The sequence below is a fragment of the Trametes versicolor genome, assembly GCF_000271585.1.
Source record: "Trametes versicolor FP-101664 SS1 unplaced genomic scaffold TRAVEscaffold_6, whole genome shotgun sequence".
NCBI classification, from domain to species: Eukaryota; Fungi; Basidiomycota; class Agaricomycetes; order Polyporales; family Polyporaceae; genus Trametes; species Trametes versicolor.
The window spans coordinates 1,275,657-1,294,078 of NW_007360326.1; the positions used below are offsets into that span (position 1 = coordinate 1,275,657).

General features: G+C 56.4%; 5 protein-coding genes across 5 annotated transcripts; all 5 read right to left on the minus strand.

The window, feature by feature from the left end:
* Window positions 1-20: 20 nt before the first annotated feature.
* Window positions 21-4,102, minus strand: TRAVEDRAFT_123464 (cysteine proteinase; the record flags this gene model as incomplete). Its single annotated transcript, XM_008040558.1, has 11 exons — window positions 21-65; window positions 118-200; window positions 258-565; window positions 620-753; window positions 816-1,100; window positions 1,162-1,295; window positions 1,349-1,889; window positions 1,942-2,068; window positions 2,128-2,715; window positions 2,768-3,673; window positions 3,732-4,102. The coding sequence occupies 11 exons, from the start codon at window positions 4,100-4,102 to the stop codon at window positions 21-23; spliced, it is 3,522 nt and encodes a 1,173-aa protein (XP_008038749.1).
* Window positions 4,103-4,721: 619 nt separating this feature from the next.
* TRAVEDRAFT_47662 (NAD-P-binding protein) lies at window positions 4,722-6,690 on the minus strand (the record flags this gene model as incomplete). Its single annotated transcript, XM_008040166.1, has 9 exons — window positions 4,722-5,050; window positions 5,511-5,732; window positions 5,793-5,930; window positions 5,983-6,027; window positions 6,081-6,177; window positions 6,233-6,300; window positions 6,358-6,473; window positions 6,529-6,602; window positions 6,667-6,690. 9 exons carry the CDS (start codon window positions 6,688-6,690, stop codon window positions 4,722-4,724), a joined length of 1,113 nt encoding a protein of 370 aa, XP_008038357.1.
* A 417-nt stretch (window positions 6,691-7,107) lies between these two features.
* On the minus strand, window positions 7,108-9,794 carry TRAVEDRAFT_123403 (uncharacterized protein; the record flags this gene model as incomplete). Its single annotated transcript, XM_008040559.1, has 16 exons — window positions 7,108-7,288; window positions 7,348-7,381; window positions 7,446-7,822; window positions 7,893-8,020; window positions 8,074-8,129; window positions 8,186-8,227; window positions 8,290-8,383; window positions 8,435-8,724; window positions 8,782-8,838; window positions 8,894-8,969; window positions 9,024-9,173; window positions 9,232-9,285; window positions 9,337-9,372; window positions 9,425-9,478; window positions 9,532-9,595; window positions 9,664-9,794. 16 exons carry the CDS (start codon window positions 9,792-9,794, stop codon window positions 7,108-7,110), a joined length of 1,824 nt encoding a protein of 607 aa, XP_008038750.1.
* A 1,139-nt stretch (window positions 9,795-10,933) lies between these two features.
* TRAVEDRAFT_72063 (uncharacterized protein) lies at window positions 10,934-11,524 on the minus strand. The gene is made up of 3 exons (XM_008040560.1): window positions 11,354-11,524; window positions 11,252-11,285; window positions 10,934-11,197 (listed from the first exon to the last, which is right to left on the minus strand). Exons 1-3 carry the CDS (start codon window positions 11,465-11,467, stop codon window positions 11,169-11,171), a joined length of 177 nt encoding a protein of 58 aa, XP_008038751.1. The 5' UTR covers window positions 11,468-11,524; the 3' UTR covers window positions 10,934-11,168.
* A 3,360-nt stretch (window positions 11,525-14,884) lies between these two features.
* Window positions 14,885-17,790, minus strand: TRAVEDRAFT_124927 (uncharacterized protein; the record flags this gene model as incomplete). Its single annotated transcript, XM_008040561.1, has 6 exons — window positions 14,885-16,180; window positions 16,236-16,477; window positions 16,529-16,775; window positions 16,825-17,248; window positions 17,349-17,494; window positions 17,542-17,790. The coding sequence occupies 6 exons, from the start codon at window positions 17,788-17,790 to the stop codon at window positions 14,885-14,887; spliced, it is 2,604 nt and encodes an 867-aa protein (XP_008038752.1).
* Between the last annotated feature and the right edge of the window lie 632 nt (window positions 17,791-18,422).

An 18,422-nucleotide genomic window follows, 5' to 3' on the forward strand; every position in this document is an offset into this window, starting at 1 on the left:
TGTGGGGGTTAGATGTTGGGTCATGCCTTGACCCTCTTGTAAAAGAGTATATACGCCGGCTTTCCCTGCGGAGGAGAGGGTGAGCGACGAGCAGACATGCAGGGGTGAGATACGCACGACAACGTCCTTCGCTTCTGCTGATGTTACACGGCTATCGTCGCAATATAGCCAGCCGCCCCGCGACGCGATAAATGCAGTATCTGTTGAAAAGACACGCTTCAGCCAGACGTCCAGGTTGGCATTCGAAGACAGCTCACAATGTCCGGTACTCAACGACCCAAAATGGTTCGTCACCCCATACAAGTCATAGCGATATGGCGGGTTCTGATAGCGCGGGTCGTCGGGCTGCACGGGCGAGCCGCCGCTCACCCCAGGGGGGAGTGGGGGCGGCATGTAGTTCGTGAGATCGAGGCCCTTGAGCGGGAACTCGACAGTCGTCTCGATCTTGTCCGTGAACGGACCCTTCGCGGAGAAGCGCTTGAGGTGGATAAGAAGCACGGGTGGGAGTCGTGATAACGACAGCCGCTTCGTCGCCTTCCTGAGCGTCTTGCAGTGCGGACAGTGCCTGTGGGACAGTCAGATGAACGCACTTGAGTTGGACAAGGATGGAATGTCTCACCATGCGTCAGACTTGTCCATCACTTCCTCCTTCACGAACGCGTCTATGCACTGCTGCAACGGCACTTTCGCGTTGCCGCTCTTCGGCGGAACGGGGAGCGTGAGATACATGAAAGTGTTATATGTAGTCGACGTCTGTTGTGTGTGAGCGTGGGTACTCATTCCCTCGCCAATTAAAGTCAAACAGCCGAGCGTACCTTGTGGCACGTGAGACACTCCATGCGATTGCGGTACTGGCCCTGGAAGAAGTCCACGACAAGGCTGTCGTCGCGCATACGGTAGATCTGCCACTCCTGTTCGCTCGCAATTTGTGTCGGTAGCCGTTCGAGCTCCGCCTCACGCTCCGGTGTGGACACGACCTGTGGCTTCGCCAGGATCCGGTTCAGGTCCTCGTGTAGGCCGTCCAGCAGGAAGCTCAGGAATTCTTGCGAGTCGTGCTGCTCCGAGCCGGAAAACTGTGGCGCATGACTGCAGAGCGAACGCTATCACAGCAGTGATTGAGTGTTAGACACGTGCCAGCCTGCGGAAATGCAACAAACGTACGCGGAAAGGAACGGGGGACAGCGTTCCGTGCTCTCCTTGCCACATTTCGCGTAAAATGTTGGCGAACGCGTTCGCGAGGTTGCCCTTGGTGCCCATCGGATTCATCATGTTCACGGCGCTCTTCCACCGCCCATCTGCACGTCACCCATTAGCGCATGCACTCAAACTAGATCACGTCCTGCCATACCTGTAAAGAAGCGCGAAAACGGCACGGTAGCGCTCAAGCACTGGATCGTAGAATTCATATAACACGTGTTTCCCAAATTCTTGAGACCCGTCGTCCCGATCTGCAGATCCGGCCAGTACGTCACAGGGTAGTCCGATGGAATCATGGGTGGCCGCGGACCCGACTGTGCGAGCGCGTAGTGGGTGACCTGCGGTTGGGACGGCATGATGCGTGGTCGGTTATCCAACGTCGACGATGCTGCTGCCGGAGGCGGGCGGATGACGTGTTGGGACGAGAGCTCGGGGTAGTCGATAGGAGATCGGTGGGTAAGGCCATTGATCGCCTCCTGGGACTGGTCAATGTAGTCGCTTCGTCTACGGGCGAGAGGTGAGGGGTTGATGGACGCCTGGGGGGGTAGCGAAACCAGTCCATTGGTGCCGGGGGAAGAGGAAAATGACGACCCTGACACCTGTGGGGATATATGACGAGAAATTTGCGGGTATTGTATGGGAGATGGAGAAGAGCCGTTGGCCATGCTTGACGAGACGTGCTGCACAGACATCTGCGACACAGTCAGCAATGAGTAAGGGCATGTACAGGAGAGTTCCACTGACGTTCTCAGGTATAACAGAGTTGTAAGGGTATGACACAGAGTTAGATCCGCTTCGGGACATCGCAGGTTTGCGCTGCAGCCGTTTCGAAGGGTCCGAAATGGACGGCAACGCTCCGGTACCATCCAAGCTCATTCTAACGTGGCATAATCAGCCGAGTCGGTCGATCGTCGAGCGTAAGAAGCCTACCTGGGTGACCCCGGTGCCGGCTCTAAAGGAGTTCGCATGCCGGCCTGGGGTATCCACGGTCTATGTGAGTTCGGATCCACCGAGGACTCCGTTCCAGAGCGTTGACGTCCAAAGGTAAGGCTTGCAAAGTCACCGAGCGGCGGTGCCGAGGGCACAGGAGCCGCAACCGACGACTCCGCAGGCGCGCGTACATGGCCAAGACCGAGCCCCTTCGGCTCGGCGGGCGGTGTGTGTGGGACGGCGGAGCCGTTGACCGTGGACGGACCCGCACCGTTGACGAGCCCCGCGAGGGGACTCGGACGCCTCGGAGATGCTGAACCTGCGCGTGCAAGCTCGGCGTCGCCGAACTCGCGCTTCCACGCCTGCAGCCCTCCGACAAGCAGCATCGGCATGTTCTTCAGGATTTTGCGGAACGCTGTCTCGTATATCGCCTTGAATAGCACGCCTGTGGGAGAGCGCGCGTCGCCTATTGCTACGGACGCATCGTCGTACATAGCGACAAGATCAAACTTGTCGCGGTTCTTGAACAATACAGCTTCGTGCGGCGGGCCGACTGCAAGGGCATCCTCGATGGATTGGGCTGTCACACTACAGGGAACTCATCAGTGAAGGATGTTTCGGATATGTTTATCGTGCTTACTTCTCGCGCATCAATATAGATGGTTCGATGCATACCACCGCATCCCCACGGATGTGTTCGCGCTCGAAGTTTTCCCGCGTGCGCACGTCTAGCAGCAGCACCTTGAGATTCGGGTTGTACTTGCATTCGTGGAGCGTCTTCGGGAAGAGCGTCTTGAAGGAAAGCTCCGCTTTCTCGGCGGTCGGCGTCATGGGGGCAATCACCGGGGACCGTTGCACAGCGGAATTGAGCGCGAGGTTAGAGGGCTTCCGTGGTACTGTTGGAGAAAGTGGTACGCGTGCGGGAGAACTTGGTCGGCTCTGGAATGTATCGATCGTAGGCGGAATGGGCGTGCTGGACGGTCGGGGCATATCCATGGGTAATACGGGAAACGGCTTGGGATGAACCAAAGGTGGGCCACCATTTGCTCTCAAGTCTGCTAACGAAGGCTTGCTTGAACGGGACCCGGTACTGCTAGTGCCCGTGGGATCTGGATGAAGCTTAAGGACGTCCATCTCTTCTATTTCGTCGATCGAGGGGAATGTGTGTGCGAAGTCCTGCAGGCTCAGGACGGACATGCGGGGTGAGGATGAGGTGGATGAAGAAGGCGAAGGTGGACCCAGGCTAGATGTAGGCACTAGCGCATGGGCAGAAGGTCCGGACGGGGTGCTTGTGGTGGGTGAACCAAGGCTTTGGTGAAAAGATGAGGGAGCGAACGCTGGCGGAGAAAGGGCTTGCAGAGCTAAGAAGTTTGGGCGGACGCTGTCTGGTGATAGTGGAGGGGACCCAATAGGGATTTCGCGCGAGATGCGTTTCGTGGTCGCAACGGAGAGACCGGCGCTTTGCAAAGAGCGCATGCGGTCCGCGATGCTCCCGCCGCCAGTCTTGACAATCGGACTGCTCGGCTCCTCTTCAGTCGGGGTCGGTCTAAGAGGGTCAGGTAACCACAAACTCATGCAGCGGGAAGGAGCTTTGCGAGACGTACGAAGGTACGGACTTCTCCAACTCCACCAGCTTCGCCTCCACGTTCTTCAGCTTGCCAAGTAAATCCCGCCCGTCCGTCTGCTGGAAATCCATGAACTCTCTGAACAGCACACCCTTCTTCCCTGCCTGTGAATCCGCTCGGAACTCTGCTGTTTCCATGAGCATTTGCACGAGCGAGGCCGCCTTGGTAAGGTGGCTAAGAGCGCTCTGAAGGTCGCCCTCATTCTCCTGGACGTGCGCATACTGGATCTGGGTGCGAGCAGCCTTGAGAAGATTGGTGGCCGATGCGCCGCGGGCCAAGTTCACGTTCTCCTTTGCCCGCTCCTTGATCTCTGCTACGGTGTCGCGGTGGTAGGGCCCGCCATTTTGCATCGCTGTTTACTGGGTATGGGTCGATCCGAGAACGAGATGGTGTGAACGCTCGCTTACCTGGAAACTTGGGAAAGCTGGCCGCAGACGGTGAAAGAACAGCAACGCCGGGCATGTACCGGGGTGGTCAGAATGAGAAAGAATAAGAATATAAAGACGGGGTAGTACAGCGCGAGATGTGGGGAAGGGTAGAACCTCTGCGCGCGCAGCCCGGACGCTCTGCTAGTTGCTGACGTAATATGCGCACAAATGTATCGAATGACCCGCGGACGACGCTGTCCCCTCTGCTACCACCATCTCATACACGATCCAACATCCTGCAGAATGATAACAGAAATCCAACTAGTGCTTGCTGCTTCTCTCTGAATTCTCTCAGCCCGCCCGGAGAACTCACCATCAGATGCTTGAGGCTTGAACTGACCCGCTGCTTTCGGATGGTCGCCCCGGGAAAGCCATGAAAGGCACACCCACATGTCCATCCTAAGAATGCACAAGCGGCTTCCTTAGCAGGTTCTCGGATCCTCGCTAGTATGTCAGAAATTAGAATCCCGTGAACTTGGTTCGTACGACACAAATATCTGTACAGCATGCAAATCATCTATCAAACATTATAGAACGCCCGTCACTCCCACGTAGTCTCCGCCGTGGTCAGAGCGTCGACGGCCTCGAGAAGAGTTTCCTGCAAACCAGCGTACTCCTTCATCCCCAGGACTTCGTTGGCGCGAGTGGTGTTCACTGCCGACAGCGGTCCCGGTAGCGGAGGGGCATCGTCCAATCTCGGAAGCCTGTCCTTCAGAGCGGGACGCTCGACAAGGATCATCTTCACCGCATCTACCCAGAGCATCGCCCCCGGACCTGCGACAATGAAGCGCTTGCCCTGGACGCCCGCGTCCGCAGGCAGCTTGGGCAAACAGGACCCCCGCCTATGCTGCAAGAGGTCCGATAATAGTGCTGTACAAAATGACCTGTAAACAGGCCTTATGTCCGATAATCATGCGGTATATTGGGCCCTTATGGCTCGCTATGTCCGATAATATGTGCTGTATAATGGGCCTTAGGGCGCTGCAGGTCCGATCCGTTATGCTGACAAAAGAGGCAGCTGCCCGGCCGGCCTACCCGTATCTGCCGGCGGCTGTCGAGGAAGACTGAGCAGAATGGTACCCACTGGGCAGCACTGGGCTCGTATTTGGGGGTACGATCTCCATATGCTGGACAAAACGGTCCGTTGAGCTTGCTCCACGGTGCGTCTACCCAGGAGACTAGACAAATCGAACCCTTATGCTGCACGAGGTCCGATCGTCATGCTGATAAAAACGACCGTCAAAATGGTATGTACCATTATCATGCTGTATATAATCCCGAAAAAGTATGCTGATAAATGTGGTCAAATTCGAGGGTTTTGCGATCGGACCTTTGGCGGCATAGGCGGGGGTCCTGGGCAAACCCAACGCAAGCACGTGCGCGCGAGCGACGTCGCGGACGTTGCAATAGTACGGAGGGAGTTGGGGCGGCAGAGGTCTCCCGGGCTCCCCAGCGATGAGCTGGTAGATTAGCGCATTCGTGCCGAGAGACATCACACCAGTCCCTGAGGTGAGTCCATCGACAGGCTTTCCGTAGACGAACGGCGGGTTGACTTAGAAAAAGCGTGTTAGACGACCGAATGAACGTGCAGAAATACGCGACCTATGCTCACTGCTTGCAAGATCAAGTACTGAATGCTCTTTCGCAAATTGCCATGCTGCGAGCTCTGCGAGAGTCTTGATTCCGCAGTACACGTAGAGCGGGTTGTGGTCGCCGTTCAACAGGTCCTCGCGCGTTACAGCTCCCCAATCTAGGGTCACATCAGTATCGGAAACGCTGACTATGACGAGGTGAGAGCTCACCTTTCTCCGTAAATGTCACTCCCGCGAATGTGGCTGCCAAGTTTGCTTGACGTGCGTCTCAGTGCCTGTCTACGCAATTTTATCATTCTAGAACTCACGGTCCAGGGTGGTCGCCCAACTGCTGGTAAAGACGACTTTGGAGACTTTGGCTTTGACACATTGGCGAAGGATGTTCAAGGTGCCCTCCACCGCGCTCTGATGGTGTCAGTCAGCCTTCTATATCCGCATTTCGGGGGGTGTATGGGCTCACGTTCAGAGCTTCCTCAGGAGATTGGCGGCCGGCGAGCGGGGATGCGAGGTGAACGACGGCGGAAACGCCTAAATCAACAAAATGAGTACGCTGATCCCACTTGGATAGCAGGCATAACGCCCTACCCTCCAAAGCCCCGGTGAAATCATCTGTGGCGATGTCGCGGATCTCGACGACCTCGAAGTTGGGGTTCGCACCAAACTTTTCTCGTAAAAGCTCTAGCTTGGCTCCGCGCGCAGTTCTGTGGTACAACTTTGGGTGAGTCGACGACGTTTTAATCAGCACTTGTTACACACCCTTTGACACGATAGCCGAGGTCCAGAAGTTGGACGACTACATGGGCTCCGATGAAACCTGAAGCTCCGGTGATCTGCGCAACGTGAGCATCGTTGTAGGGAGGGTTGGGGCGCAGTGACGGTCTGCACAATACTCACGAGGACGACGTTGGAGTTGGACATTTTGGGGGACGATAGGAGCGCGTGTGGGTGGGAAGGGGCTATATAAGCGGCGACTGCGACCGTGCACAAGTTAGGGGGTTCTTGTTGTGGGTCCATCATGATGTTTGTGACTGGGCGCGGCATGGGCGCGCTGAGAGACCCTTCATGGGCAGCTCTATCCATATCGGCCTCAGCAAAACGGCGGAACGTGCTGTATTACTAGAGACAAGGGCAAAGTGAAAAGCATGGTCACGAACGTAAAACCGGATCTTAGCGTCCCTTGATAGAACCGTAGGGTCCGCACTCAGGCTCATCGCGGTAAAACACCGCAGCTTTGACTCACCTAACCCAAACAGGGGTCGCAGGATCAGACAGCATAGAGATGAACCCAATAATATCACGTTACAGACAAGAACTATGCAGTGGACTCAGAGGGGTCTACACCAGGAATGCGCTGAAGTAGGAGGTCAGCTCGTCGACGCGATCGAGCGGGGCAACCATCCCAACATATCCATCCGGCCGGACAACCACAATCGCGCCGGAGTGGGGATCGATGCCGTACTTCGCGTATCCGCCTCCCCCTGCACGAGCCCCCAGGTCAGTGTCGTCGAGTAGCACTCTAAAAAGCGACATCAGCTATCGTGTTGGGTCTTTCCACGGTCTCAAGTGTGAGCTTACTTCGACCAATGAGGCCTAAAGAATTGTGGGAAATCTGGGAGAGAGCGCGCGAACTATTAGCCATCACACGCTAGGATGGGAGAGTCCGTGTCACTGACCGAGGTAGTCCGTGCTATGCTCCTTCGCAGAGCTGAAGCACAAGATGTCGAAGATCTTGCTGGGCTCCTCATGACCGAAACGGTTCAGGAAGCTCTCGGGCTTCGCGAACTCGTCCGCGGTAGCCTGCAGGCGCGCCGCCTCTTCCTTCACGCCAATGTCACCACCGAAGACGAGCACCTTGAAGCGTACATCGGCCGGCAGGAGGTCTTGAATTTCGGAAGGTTTCCCGTCAGCCGCGTGTATGAACACCTGGGGGGACATCCGCGCGCCGATGACCAGGTTAGACGCGAGGTGCTGATACTGGGTGTTCACGATGATCGAGGGAGCGTAAACGATGCCTATCCCGGAAGTGAAGCCACCGAACGTCCTTTGCATTCTGACCGTCCGAAGCGCATATGATGTTAGTGGGTACGACGGTGAGACGTATGAAACATAGAGTCACTCACGTCATAAACTGCTCGGGGGTAACGCCCTCGGGATAACCATTGGCCTGAGCTTTGCCCTCGAAGAGCTTGGTCCATTGCTTGTCGAATGCGATGAGGTCCTGTGCAAACTTGCGGCGCTCCGACTCGTACTATAGATATCATTATCAGTACGCTGGAGGACAGAAAATGACCCTAGGCCTACCGTCTTCAACAAAGACATGCTTCCCCAGCCCTTCAGGACGTATGCGAGCTTCCACGCTGCGTCGCGTAGTTTAGTCTGGTAGATAGACCACATTGTACGTTGAGTGACCTACAGAGGTTGTGCGTATCTCCCATAGCGGCGTTCATGCCTTGACCTGCATCCGGGAAAGCACTTTAATTGAGTAGGTACGCCCTGAGCCTAGGGTAAGATACAGACCAGCTTTGGGAGAGTGCGTGTGGCATGCATCTCCCGCGATGAGAGTACGATCATGCACGGAGTACTTCTCAGCGACCCGTTGTCCCACTAAGGACTAGTGTTAGGGGGCGGTCGCACCGGAATGATTTGGGGAGTACTCGCCGACATATATTGTCCACCAGTTGATATGCCCGTCCTTGATATTCAGATGGTACGGATGCAACATCTTCTGAGCCTGCGCGAGGATCTTCTCCGGGCTCGACCTGTTCTTGTCCACGCGCCCGGTTGTGGGATCTATGACCTCGCTGTCGTCTGGTTGCTGGATGTAGAGGCGGATGAGGTCGCGCTCGCGCGGGATGATAAACATCGTTCCGTGTTCGGAGTGAATGTATGTCATGCATCGGACATCCGGGAGGTCGGTGTCTGGTAGCAGGTCCACGACACCCCAGATCGCACCTGTAGCGAGCCAAGTCAGTACTGCTGCTACAAACAAGGAAAACGATAATACCGGACCTGTTGTACTGCCTTCGGCCTCGATCCCGAGAGTCTTGCGCACCCAGGAATGTCCGCCTTTATAAAGTGCGCATGTGAATTTGGCTTGGTATACTGGACATGCGAGACGCACCATCTGAACCGATGACGAACCTCGCGTGTACGACCTCCGTCTTGTTCTCGTCGCGGTCGAGATGTTCTATGGCGACCTGTGATATTCTCGTAAAAATGTTGTTCCTCTCGGAAGATTAGGGGAAAATTACCGTGTTGACGTATGCGTGGGGATCCTTCAGATCCTCCGTACCATCCGACAGCTGCATGGACGTAGGTATAGTTGATCGCTCAACTTCCAGACCTTTCTTCTTCATCGAGTCGAGGAAGAGGTCTTCGACGCCACCTTGATGCATTGTGACCTGTCTTCCTCATCAATCGCTTGTCCCCACTGCCCGTTCGACCGTGGTTGTCACTCACCCCAAACATGTAGCGTGCGTCTGGGACACCAACGCAAGCAAGGCGACGCGACCGCTGCGCTGATGTGAGTGACTGTGTTCGGATTGATAAATGTAGTCAACGTACTACGATGCCACCCTTCCCGTCTGGGTCATAGTAGGCCTGTCAATTGTTAGCGACAGAGTGCAGACGCCAACAAATCCCAGGACCATACCAGCTTCCAAATATGAAACCCGTCCTTCAATAGCTGGTCAGCCAGACCGTAACTCTGACCATCTATGAGCGTTGTTTCATCGAGGGTGTGAGCCAAGCCACGCATACCTGAAGAATCTCCAGCGAACGGGGATGAACACCGTCTGCTTGCCCTGATGAAAGACCTTCCGGTCTAAAAGAAGCGAATTGATTGGAGGTTCAGTGAGAGAAGAGCAGACATTAGGCTGAAAAGGATTTTACCTTTGGTCGACGATGCGCACTTTGGCTCCCGCCTGGACGAGAGCGTTTGCGGCCATCACCCCTGCGGGGCCTGCGCCGATGATGAGCACGTCGACGTTGCTTTCATGGGTGGCGTTTGAGGAATGAGCCATGGAGCTGTGCATCGATAGAGGAGTGGACACAGTGTAACAGGGTCCGTGAGTTTCCTTTAGGGACGGGTGACTCCCTATTTATGAGGCCTTGGGAGAGGGCACTTTTCTGACATGTAACCGCGATGCTTCCTGCTGAACATCGCCAACTTAACGCACCCGTCCTGGAAGTTCCGCATTCGAGTAAGCCTGAGAACGACGCGTGTCAGCACATCGCCACAAAGTTCAGAATCCATCGACGGACAGGTTGAATGGGGTTGCCCGTGACAAGATTTGACATTACGCTGACCATCAAAATAGCTGCAGTGGGAGATCTCGGCGGCCGCGATCCCGCACTTCGTTCAAGACGGATGCGCAGTGATGGAAGACGCGCCGGTCCGTCGCTTGCAGGACGCGCAGGCCTCCAGAAGTTGTCATGTTGACCACTTGCCAACTACTACTGGAATCATCAGTTTGTCTTCTATCTAGGCTGTCCTGAGACTCACTCGGAGATATGTTCAGAGACCACGGAGTAACGTAACAGTGTGTTCCTGAGTCCAGTGACATGACTCAAAAAGTCATCCTTGGCAGAGAGAGACACGTATACGCACGGCATCTCCACTTCCGCCATCTTCGCTTCCGTGTCCTTTTATTACCCAGTTTCGGGACCTGGCCGTCTGTCCGAAACGGGTTCGCAAAGCAGATGTTGCTAAAGCCGGATGCACACTGAGACGCACCTGCTGAATGAATTTCAATAAACTCTTTGAACAGCATGCCCTTTTCCCCCGTCCGCTCAGACCAGCCCTGAGCGCCGCGTCGGGACGTCCACGCGGGCGAGGTACCGATGTTGAAGGAGTCGTAGATGCGCTTGAAGTAGTGACGTACTAATGTTCCAGGATGCGCGGGACAGAAATTCCGAATGGACGCGCTCCGGGGTGGGACACATGGAAAAGGGGTCGTCTGACGGAGGCCGCTAGTCAGCGAGATGAAAGGCCGCTGTCATGAGAGTGTGCATGCCAACTTGAGCTAGCGCAGGCATGCAAGGCCGCAGCTTCATTGAAGCAGGTATCAGTGAATCTATGTGCAGCCACAGCCTCGAACACATCGCGTGAAAAGGCCCCACCTTTACTTAGAAATGTATTTGAGCATCGCCAAGTCAGCCTGTTCAGTCAAGACTAACACATGTTTGCTGATGATACCACATTCGGAAGTGCATGAACAGAAAGACAGGGGCGACACAATGGGCCTATACCAGGAATGGCCCAAAGTATATTTTGAGCTCGTCAGCACGGTGCAACGGAGCCACCGTCCCGACATAGCCATCCGGTCGAATAACCACAATCGCGCCAGCGTGCGGGTCGATACCGTACTTCGCGTACCTGCCTCCCCCGACGCGGCCTAGTAAGTCGGTGTCATCGAAAAGCACCCTGGGCACGACGTTAGCATGAACGACCTGAGCATTTTATATTTCTAGTGCTCACTTCGACCAAGGCAGCCTAAAGAAGTATCAAAAGTCTAGATATAGGGCCGAGAGCGCACAGATCAGCAATGATCGCGAGCAGAGGGGAGCCACGTCCGCTTACCGAGGTAGTCGGTGCTCTCCTGCTTCGCAGAGCTGACGCACAGGACGTCGAAGATACTGTCGGCGCGTCCATTCCCGAACCGATGATCCCATTCTCGGAGTGGATGCAGGTCATGCATCGGATGTCCGGAAGGTAGGTGTCAGGGAGGATGTCGACGACGCCCCATATCGTACCTATGATGAGCAAGATCAGCAGTGTAGGCGGAGCGGGTAGACGTGCGGCGGTCGCATACCTGTCACACCGCCTTCGACCTCAATGCCGAGAGTTTCGCGCACCCAGGAGTGTGCGTGCACCTGGAGTAGATATCAGACGGTCCTCGCGTGTGAGTTTCTCCAATAACGCACCGTCCGACCCAATGGCGCTTTTCGCGTGCACCACCTCCGTCTTATCCTCCTCGCAGCCAAAGTGCTCCAAAATGACCTATAATCGCCCCGTAATCGTGTCGGATTGGCCACCACCAGCGTCAGAGAGTGCGTGGATGGCTCGCCGGGGATGCAATGCCGCAATTACGATTCTTTCCCTTGGCAGAATGCGATAGTCCAAACCTCAGATCCTCGAAGTCGTTGGTGTACTTCGTTACCATAATTCAGTAGCGAGTATGGTGGTCGCTTAAGTTTAGGGACAGTGGCACCACGTGGCATCATGAACGTCGAGGAGGAAGAGAATAGGCGCCCGTATGTATAGAAAGCTTCGTTCACTGGATGCAAACTCGTTTGAGCACTAGGTCTGGATTGTACTTACTCCAGTTCTGCCCAGATTCCCGTAGATATGAATCAGCGTTGTTAAGTCCGTGATAAATAAATACATCGTGTCGTCGTGAAAAGTTCGTCGAAGGGCATGAAAACATCATGGTACATATGCGGGAGGGGGCATACTGTGCCTTCCTTCCAAACTGTGACTCCCGGAACCGACTTCCCCATCTACTGGCGAGACCGCATCGGGAGATGCAACTGTGGTCAGCCGAGATTCCTTCCCGTCGTAGGTCACCATCCCACCAAGCATCCGCGCGCCACCATCCGGTGTACCGGAAGGCGTTACGATAGCGAGATCCGTCTTGCTGTTTGCAGCCGACGCGAGAACGCTGGCGGCCAGTGACAACGCTGAAGGAGCCCGAGCATGCCCGGGGTGCCCATGAAGTAAGGAACGTGGCGCGTCCCCAGCGTCCGTCTCCAAACTAAGCACTAGCGAGTGGATGCTCGCCGCCTCGGTACTCGCGCGCGGAAGTGTCGCAGGGGGGAAGTAAGATGTTTGGTCCGTGGGGAGGATGGGCGCAGAAGGCATGGATTGACCCGAGTTTGCGGAGTAGTTCGACCACTGCTCCCCTGGCGGCGCGTACGGCGGATGCGCGTGCATGACTGGGGCTATTGCCAGCTGCGCATGCTGTTCACCTCCCACTGGGTACGGCGCCCATTTCTGCTGCTGCGTGGACGCGTGGGACCAGCTGGAATACGGCCCGGGATTGGTAACGAGCGGCTGCATCGCCGGAGGTGAGTACATCGCCTGAGGCACCATTCGCGGCGGCAACGTGGGCAGGATATCGGCGGCACCCATAGCGCCAGCGCCATTCTCCGGTGCAACTCGGTCATCAGCAGGCGCTAGGCGTCAGCCGTTATTAGCAAACGTGTAATCCGAGGGGTAGCACTAAGCGTAGAGGGGTACTCACGCGACGAGTTAGCCTGCTTGTCCTTGACGTCCTCGAGGTCTAATTCTTGCGCTCGCATGCGAGCGCGCCTCCATAAGTAGTACAAGAAGGCGAGCAAAGCAGCGATGAGTACTATCCCGCCCGCGACCGCGCCCACAACCGGTGCCGTTGGGAATGCTGGGGAACTTGTACTGGAGGCTGCCACGGTAGGGGCGACAGTTGAACTCGAACTCGAGCTTGTCTGTGTGCTGGAAAGTTGTGGCGTGCTCGATGAGGCTGAGGTCGAGGTAGTGGTATCCGTCGTAGTGATGGAGGACGTGCTCTGGGTCTCGAAGACGGGCGTAGAAGCGATTCTAAGGTAGTCGAAGAGCCATGGATTGTCCGAAGAGGCCGTCGTGACGTTTACTGTAAGAGTATGCTGGCCAAGCGACAGGTTGTCGGCTCTGTAGAGGAGCACATTACTCTCTGCAAACGACACATTCGGGTTCATGAGCAGTTGCCCAGACTCGCCGTCGACCACGTAGTGCGCCGTAGGGAGATTTCCCTCACGCCACGGCAGAGCAACACCGTACATTGCGACGTAATTCCCTGACGACTTCTTAGTTGGAGACCTCACAGATGAAGGACCATGCACTCACCGGAAAATTTGCACTGAACGTAATACCCAGGAGCGGTTATAATGGACACCGTGCCGCCATATAGCTCTGGCACTTGGTTAAGATACTGACTAACTCCTTTAGCGGGATCCGGGTCCGGTGCGAACCCCGGGGAAAGCCCTTCAACGATACTCGGGTTCGCATCGTCCACCGTCACAGCGCCATCGGGGTCCATGTCCAAGGCGGGGGTGATGTTCGGTCGAAGAGGGTAGACGGTTGGCACTACGAGTGAGGGGCGACCAAGGTCATCATCGAACACGCCAAAAGTAATAACTCACAGCCCGTGAGGCAAGGGTTCTCGCGGCATAAGGTTTGTTCGAGCTCGCGCTGATGCACATGCTGCATTCTGTTGGTATCAGTCTAGAGCATGCGATGTGAGAGGGCGAACGGCCGAGGGGGAGACCGTACCACCCACGGTCAGGAATTGTGGGCGCATATGGTGGCGATGCTGGCGGACCAGCTGACGGGGGAGAACAAGGCTTGCCATACAGGGATTAACGCCTTGTATCTGAGGTGGTGTTGGATGATCCTCGCGAGCCCGCGCTGAGGGCATATACCGGGCGGCCTCATCGACTGAAGCCGTCCCCGAGGCCTGCGGCAGCATATGTTAGCATTTTACTTTAGGAATGGGGCGCACCTCTGAGTCGCGAAATGACGATAAGGCTTGCTATGCGAATTCTCAGCCTCGGCGGTGCGCTCAAGAAGCACTGGGCGGCGGGCTTCATGACCGCCGTGATGATGCAAGGGGCTGGAGGACCGTACAGAGAGCGAATTTGATTTTGATATCGATGGACGCGCGTTGGTGTATTGCTGCTGAAATAGCTGAGCGCCGTAAAACACAGGTTGAACAGCTGTACTGTTCCGGAGTCTGTGAACGGACACATGTCGGTGGGAGAACACGGTCATATGTCATGACAACAGCGCGTTGCGCCATTTGGGCCATCGACGCGGTCGGTGTGTAAACATCCTGTCGCAGACGTACCTGTCAGAATGTACACACTTGGTCGCAACAGACATAGTGCAAGCTTACCTGAGACTTCATTTTCCCCCTTTTCAAAATCAAGGGCAGGAGTACAAGCAGACCTGCCAGGGTATCGGGGCCGACCACAGGCACTACAGGGAGCGAGTGATTGATGTCAATGTGTATACGTTCAAGATAGGAACGCCTATGGTACAGCTTCGGCGAAAGCTACTGAAACGATCCCTTAGTGTTCGTGACGCACGGTAAGATGCTCATCCTCGCCATGTCGGGACAGGCGCCGCCTCCGCACTCCCCACCGGCACCCTCCGCGCACCGCCCTTAGACCTCGGCGGCGCCTTCCCACCACTCCCACCGCTACTACCTGACCCCGACCCTGTACGACTCCTCGTCGTCTGCGTCTTACTGCTCGTCGGCTTTGCCGTCGCCGCCGCCGCCGCCCGCGCAGGCTTCTTTGCGTCTGGGGCCGTCTTCGCCCCATTCGCAAGTTTCGCACGCTTCACGCCCCCCTCCCCGCGCGCCGGCGCAGGCTGGGCGTCCGCGCGCGCCTTCCCCTTGTCCTTCGCGCGCGACGGCTGCGTGCGGCGCTCCGGCGGCTCGGCGGACGGGTGCGCCTTGCGCTTCGTGCCCTGTGCGTCCGATGCCACGCGGAACGGGCTGTCGTCGTCCTCGGACACGCCGAGCTCCTCCGCGAGGCTGCGGATGGGCGCGGGCGCGGACTGCTCGATGCTGTCGTCTTCCGCGGCGGATTCGGGGAGCGACGCGAGCGCGGGGCCGGCCTCGGGGCTGTCGGGGGAGTTCGCGAGCATGAGGATGCGGCTGAGCGGGCTGGGCTTTACCGGGGAGTAGGCGTGGATCATGCGCGTGGCGAAGGGCTTCGCCATGGGGAACGGCCGGACTACTGGCGTTTGTGGTACAGAGAGTATTGGTTGTGAGTGGGAGTTGTTTGACGTGCCGGAACTTGTGCTGGATCCGGCGGAAGAGGCGGGGTCGGGTGTGGTGTCCATGCTCTCGTCGGAGATGTCTTCGCTGGCCGGGGGTATCTCGAGGCGCGGAAGTGGGGGTATAGGCGGGAGCGGCGTCCCACCACCTTCCCGTGAAGGTAGTGACGCTGCAGGGGAAGGTGGTGGCAGGATAAAGCTACCAGCGAGGAACGGCGGTGGTGGTACGGGCGATGCGTCCATACTGGTCTTGAACTCTGGAAGCTGCCGCGCGGGAGATTTGGGTACGGCCACGGAGGAGGGCAAAACTTCAGTCTCAAAAGGAGGTGCCACCTTCTGCTTCTTCTTTGGAGAGCTAGAGTCCAGCGCAATGGAGGCGAAACCGGAGGAACGTCGTGAAACACGGGTTTTGCGCGGACTTGCTGCCTTACTCTTGAGCTTGCGTGGCGACTTACGTGCAGATTGTCGCGCAGCAGCAACAGGAGCAGGAACAGGACGGGCTATTGGAGTAGGTATGGATCCGCCGGGCGCAGGGGTCGGGGGGAGCTCAGCAAGCATCATGTCTACTTGCCATGACCGCTTCTCTTCCAGCAATTTCAAACGATCAGCCTACAAAGAAATGAGCGTTGGGACGTATAGTCATGCAGTAGATCTCCACACGAACCTCAAGCGCTGCTTTCTCTTTGCCTAACCGCACGGCGGCCTCAGTGAACTTTTGGCGTTCCGCCTCGAGCTCTTTGAACCGGGCGTCCAACCGTTGCCGCTCCTCATCTCTTGCGGGCGCAGTCATGAGGTCCATGCTCATCTCCGCTGTATGCGTCGCAGCCTCCGCCTGCTCCTCAGCGAAACGATCGAATAGCTCCTGCACTTGTGCAGCGGACGAAGCCGCCTGTCTCTGCGCTTCCTCTGTAGCTTTGTTCAGTAGAGTATGGACCCCGAGTAAATGCTTAAGCGTACCAAGATCTGAGCGCAGTTTATCAATTACTGCTTGAAGCCGCTCAACTTCTGCCTTCTCCTTGGCTGGCGTATCGTTCATTGGTGTAGACGACGAAGACGCCTTGCATGAGTGATTGCAGACACTGGCACTAGGCTCCGTCCGATGGGATATAGTGTCGCGGAGAGAGCGGAATAGTGTGCTGAACGTCTCTCCAGCCGCTTCCGCTGCCGGACTTGGGAACAATGCACTGTGTGTTAATAGCGTGGGCTACAATAGATGAATATCTGGGGCTTATGCTGTTCCGAAAACGGCTGACCTCGTCTATAGAATCTGTTTCACCGGCACGAACCGCATGCATGACGTGCTGGAGCTCGTTCGCAGCGGACAGCAGAATCCCTCTGAGTTTCCTGTTCTGTTCGAACAACTCCTTGCGGGCTGCCTCGGCCTGTTCGAGCGCGACTTCCAGGAATCCTTGGCCTTTGCCTCGCAACTGCACATCCGACGCCTCGACTATATGGAGATTTGCACATGTGAGCCCGGCAGACAGGGTTCCGGCTTTCAACTGGTTGTCGGAGAGCTTGCTCCAACGCTCGACCATACGCTCCTTCTCCTTCTCAAGCTTCTTGATCTCGGTTTGGTGTGTGGCGCGAAGGGCGATCAGCGTTGTTCGTGTGCGCTGGAGCTCAGCTGTAGTGTGTTTGTGGGCATTTTCAGAACTCTGCAGGGATTTGGTAGCTGCACTGTACAACAGCGGGTCAGCTTGAATCATCCGCTACCCCAATGCTTGGCCGGTGAACAAGAGGTGTTTGTTGGGGTGTGTCCAAGAGAAGTGGTACTCACGCGAGTCGTGATTTGTGCGTATTCATTTCCCGTTCTGCGTTACCCGATTTCTCAGCTTCTGTCTTGTACATTGAAGTCAAACGTTCGTGGTCGTAGGAGAGTGTACGGAGTTTCGTCGTAAGGTCTTCGGTCCTCGACATGTCGTCCTACAGGGCGTAAGAACGTAACAAATATCCAGGGAAGATGTACTCACTATGCGTTGGCTAAGCATGCCCAGTATGCATTTCACCACTTTATCTGCATCTTCCTTCCCCAACCCATCGAGGGAGAGTCCAGAGCCGTGAGTGAATCCATGAGCCAGTAGTTGCGAGTTTACGTATTGTAGACTGGAAGTGGACGAGCAGGATTCGGAGGAGCCGGCATCGGAGAACGGTGAGCCAAGATCAGAGAGGGACACGTTGAGAGCCCAGTGAACGAGTTTCTTGGGTGTCGCCGCAGCCATGTGTGCCTGGTAGGGGCAATAGAGTGAGAGATGTCAAGGGTCGTGGTGTCCTCCAGAGGCCTGGTCTTGGTTGTTGCGGGATCGGCGCGCGTGGGGGTAGGTCGCTGGTGTTTAGAGCCTCAGCCTGGACGGACCGGGACACTGACAGTGGACGCGCGCGGTTCGACCACAAACGCGCCAGGTCACGGGGTCGAGTTTTGGTTAAGGGCAGGCGCGAGCAGACTGCCGCACCCTACCCTCAGACTGCCGCATCGCTCTTCCGCTCATCCGAATCTCAAACCACGCTTTTTGCAACCATGATCTGCTCTCTATGCCTTGAAAAGAATACCGCTTGTGCTTCAAAATACGACCAGGAAGAACTCCTTAGCAGCCCGGGATTGCCGCAAACGCGAACGTACCTTCGACCGGATAGGACTGGAAGTTGGAAGCTAGAAGCTCAAGCCTAGCTTTATACCGCGCTCTCAGCACTCAGCTATGGAGCACGCTCATTTCACTGTCGAAGCATCTACGACCCCGCGGGCGTATGCATGAGCTGAGTAGCTAGAGCTTCTTAGTTGATCATGAACCTCGAGGCTGTCCAGCGCGCTACTCACTATGGCACTGGCAGGTCACATCCACTGCGAAGCGCTTGC

Bases quoted from the DNA above. Each gene is read 5' to 3' on its own strand.
- TRAVEDRAFT_72063 (XM_008040560.1), bottom strand. From the start codon at position 11,467: ATGACCTGCATCCACTCCGAGAATGGGATCATCGGTTCGGGAATGGAC. The intron at 11,286-11,353 runs GTAAGCGGACGT...CCCTATATCTAG, and splicing joins GGAGAGCACCGACTACCTCG to ACTTTTGATACTTCTTTAGG. The intron at 11,198-11,251 runs GTGAGCACTAGA...CGTCGTGCCCAG, and splicing joins TTTAGGCTGCCTTGGTCGAA to GGTGCTTTTCGATGACACCG.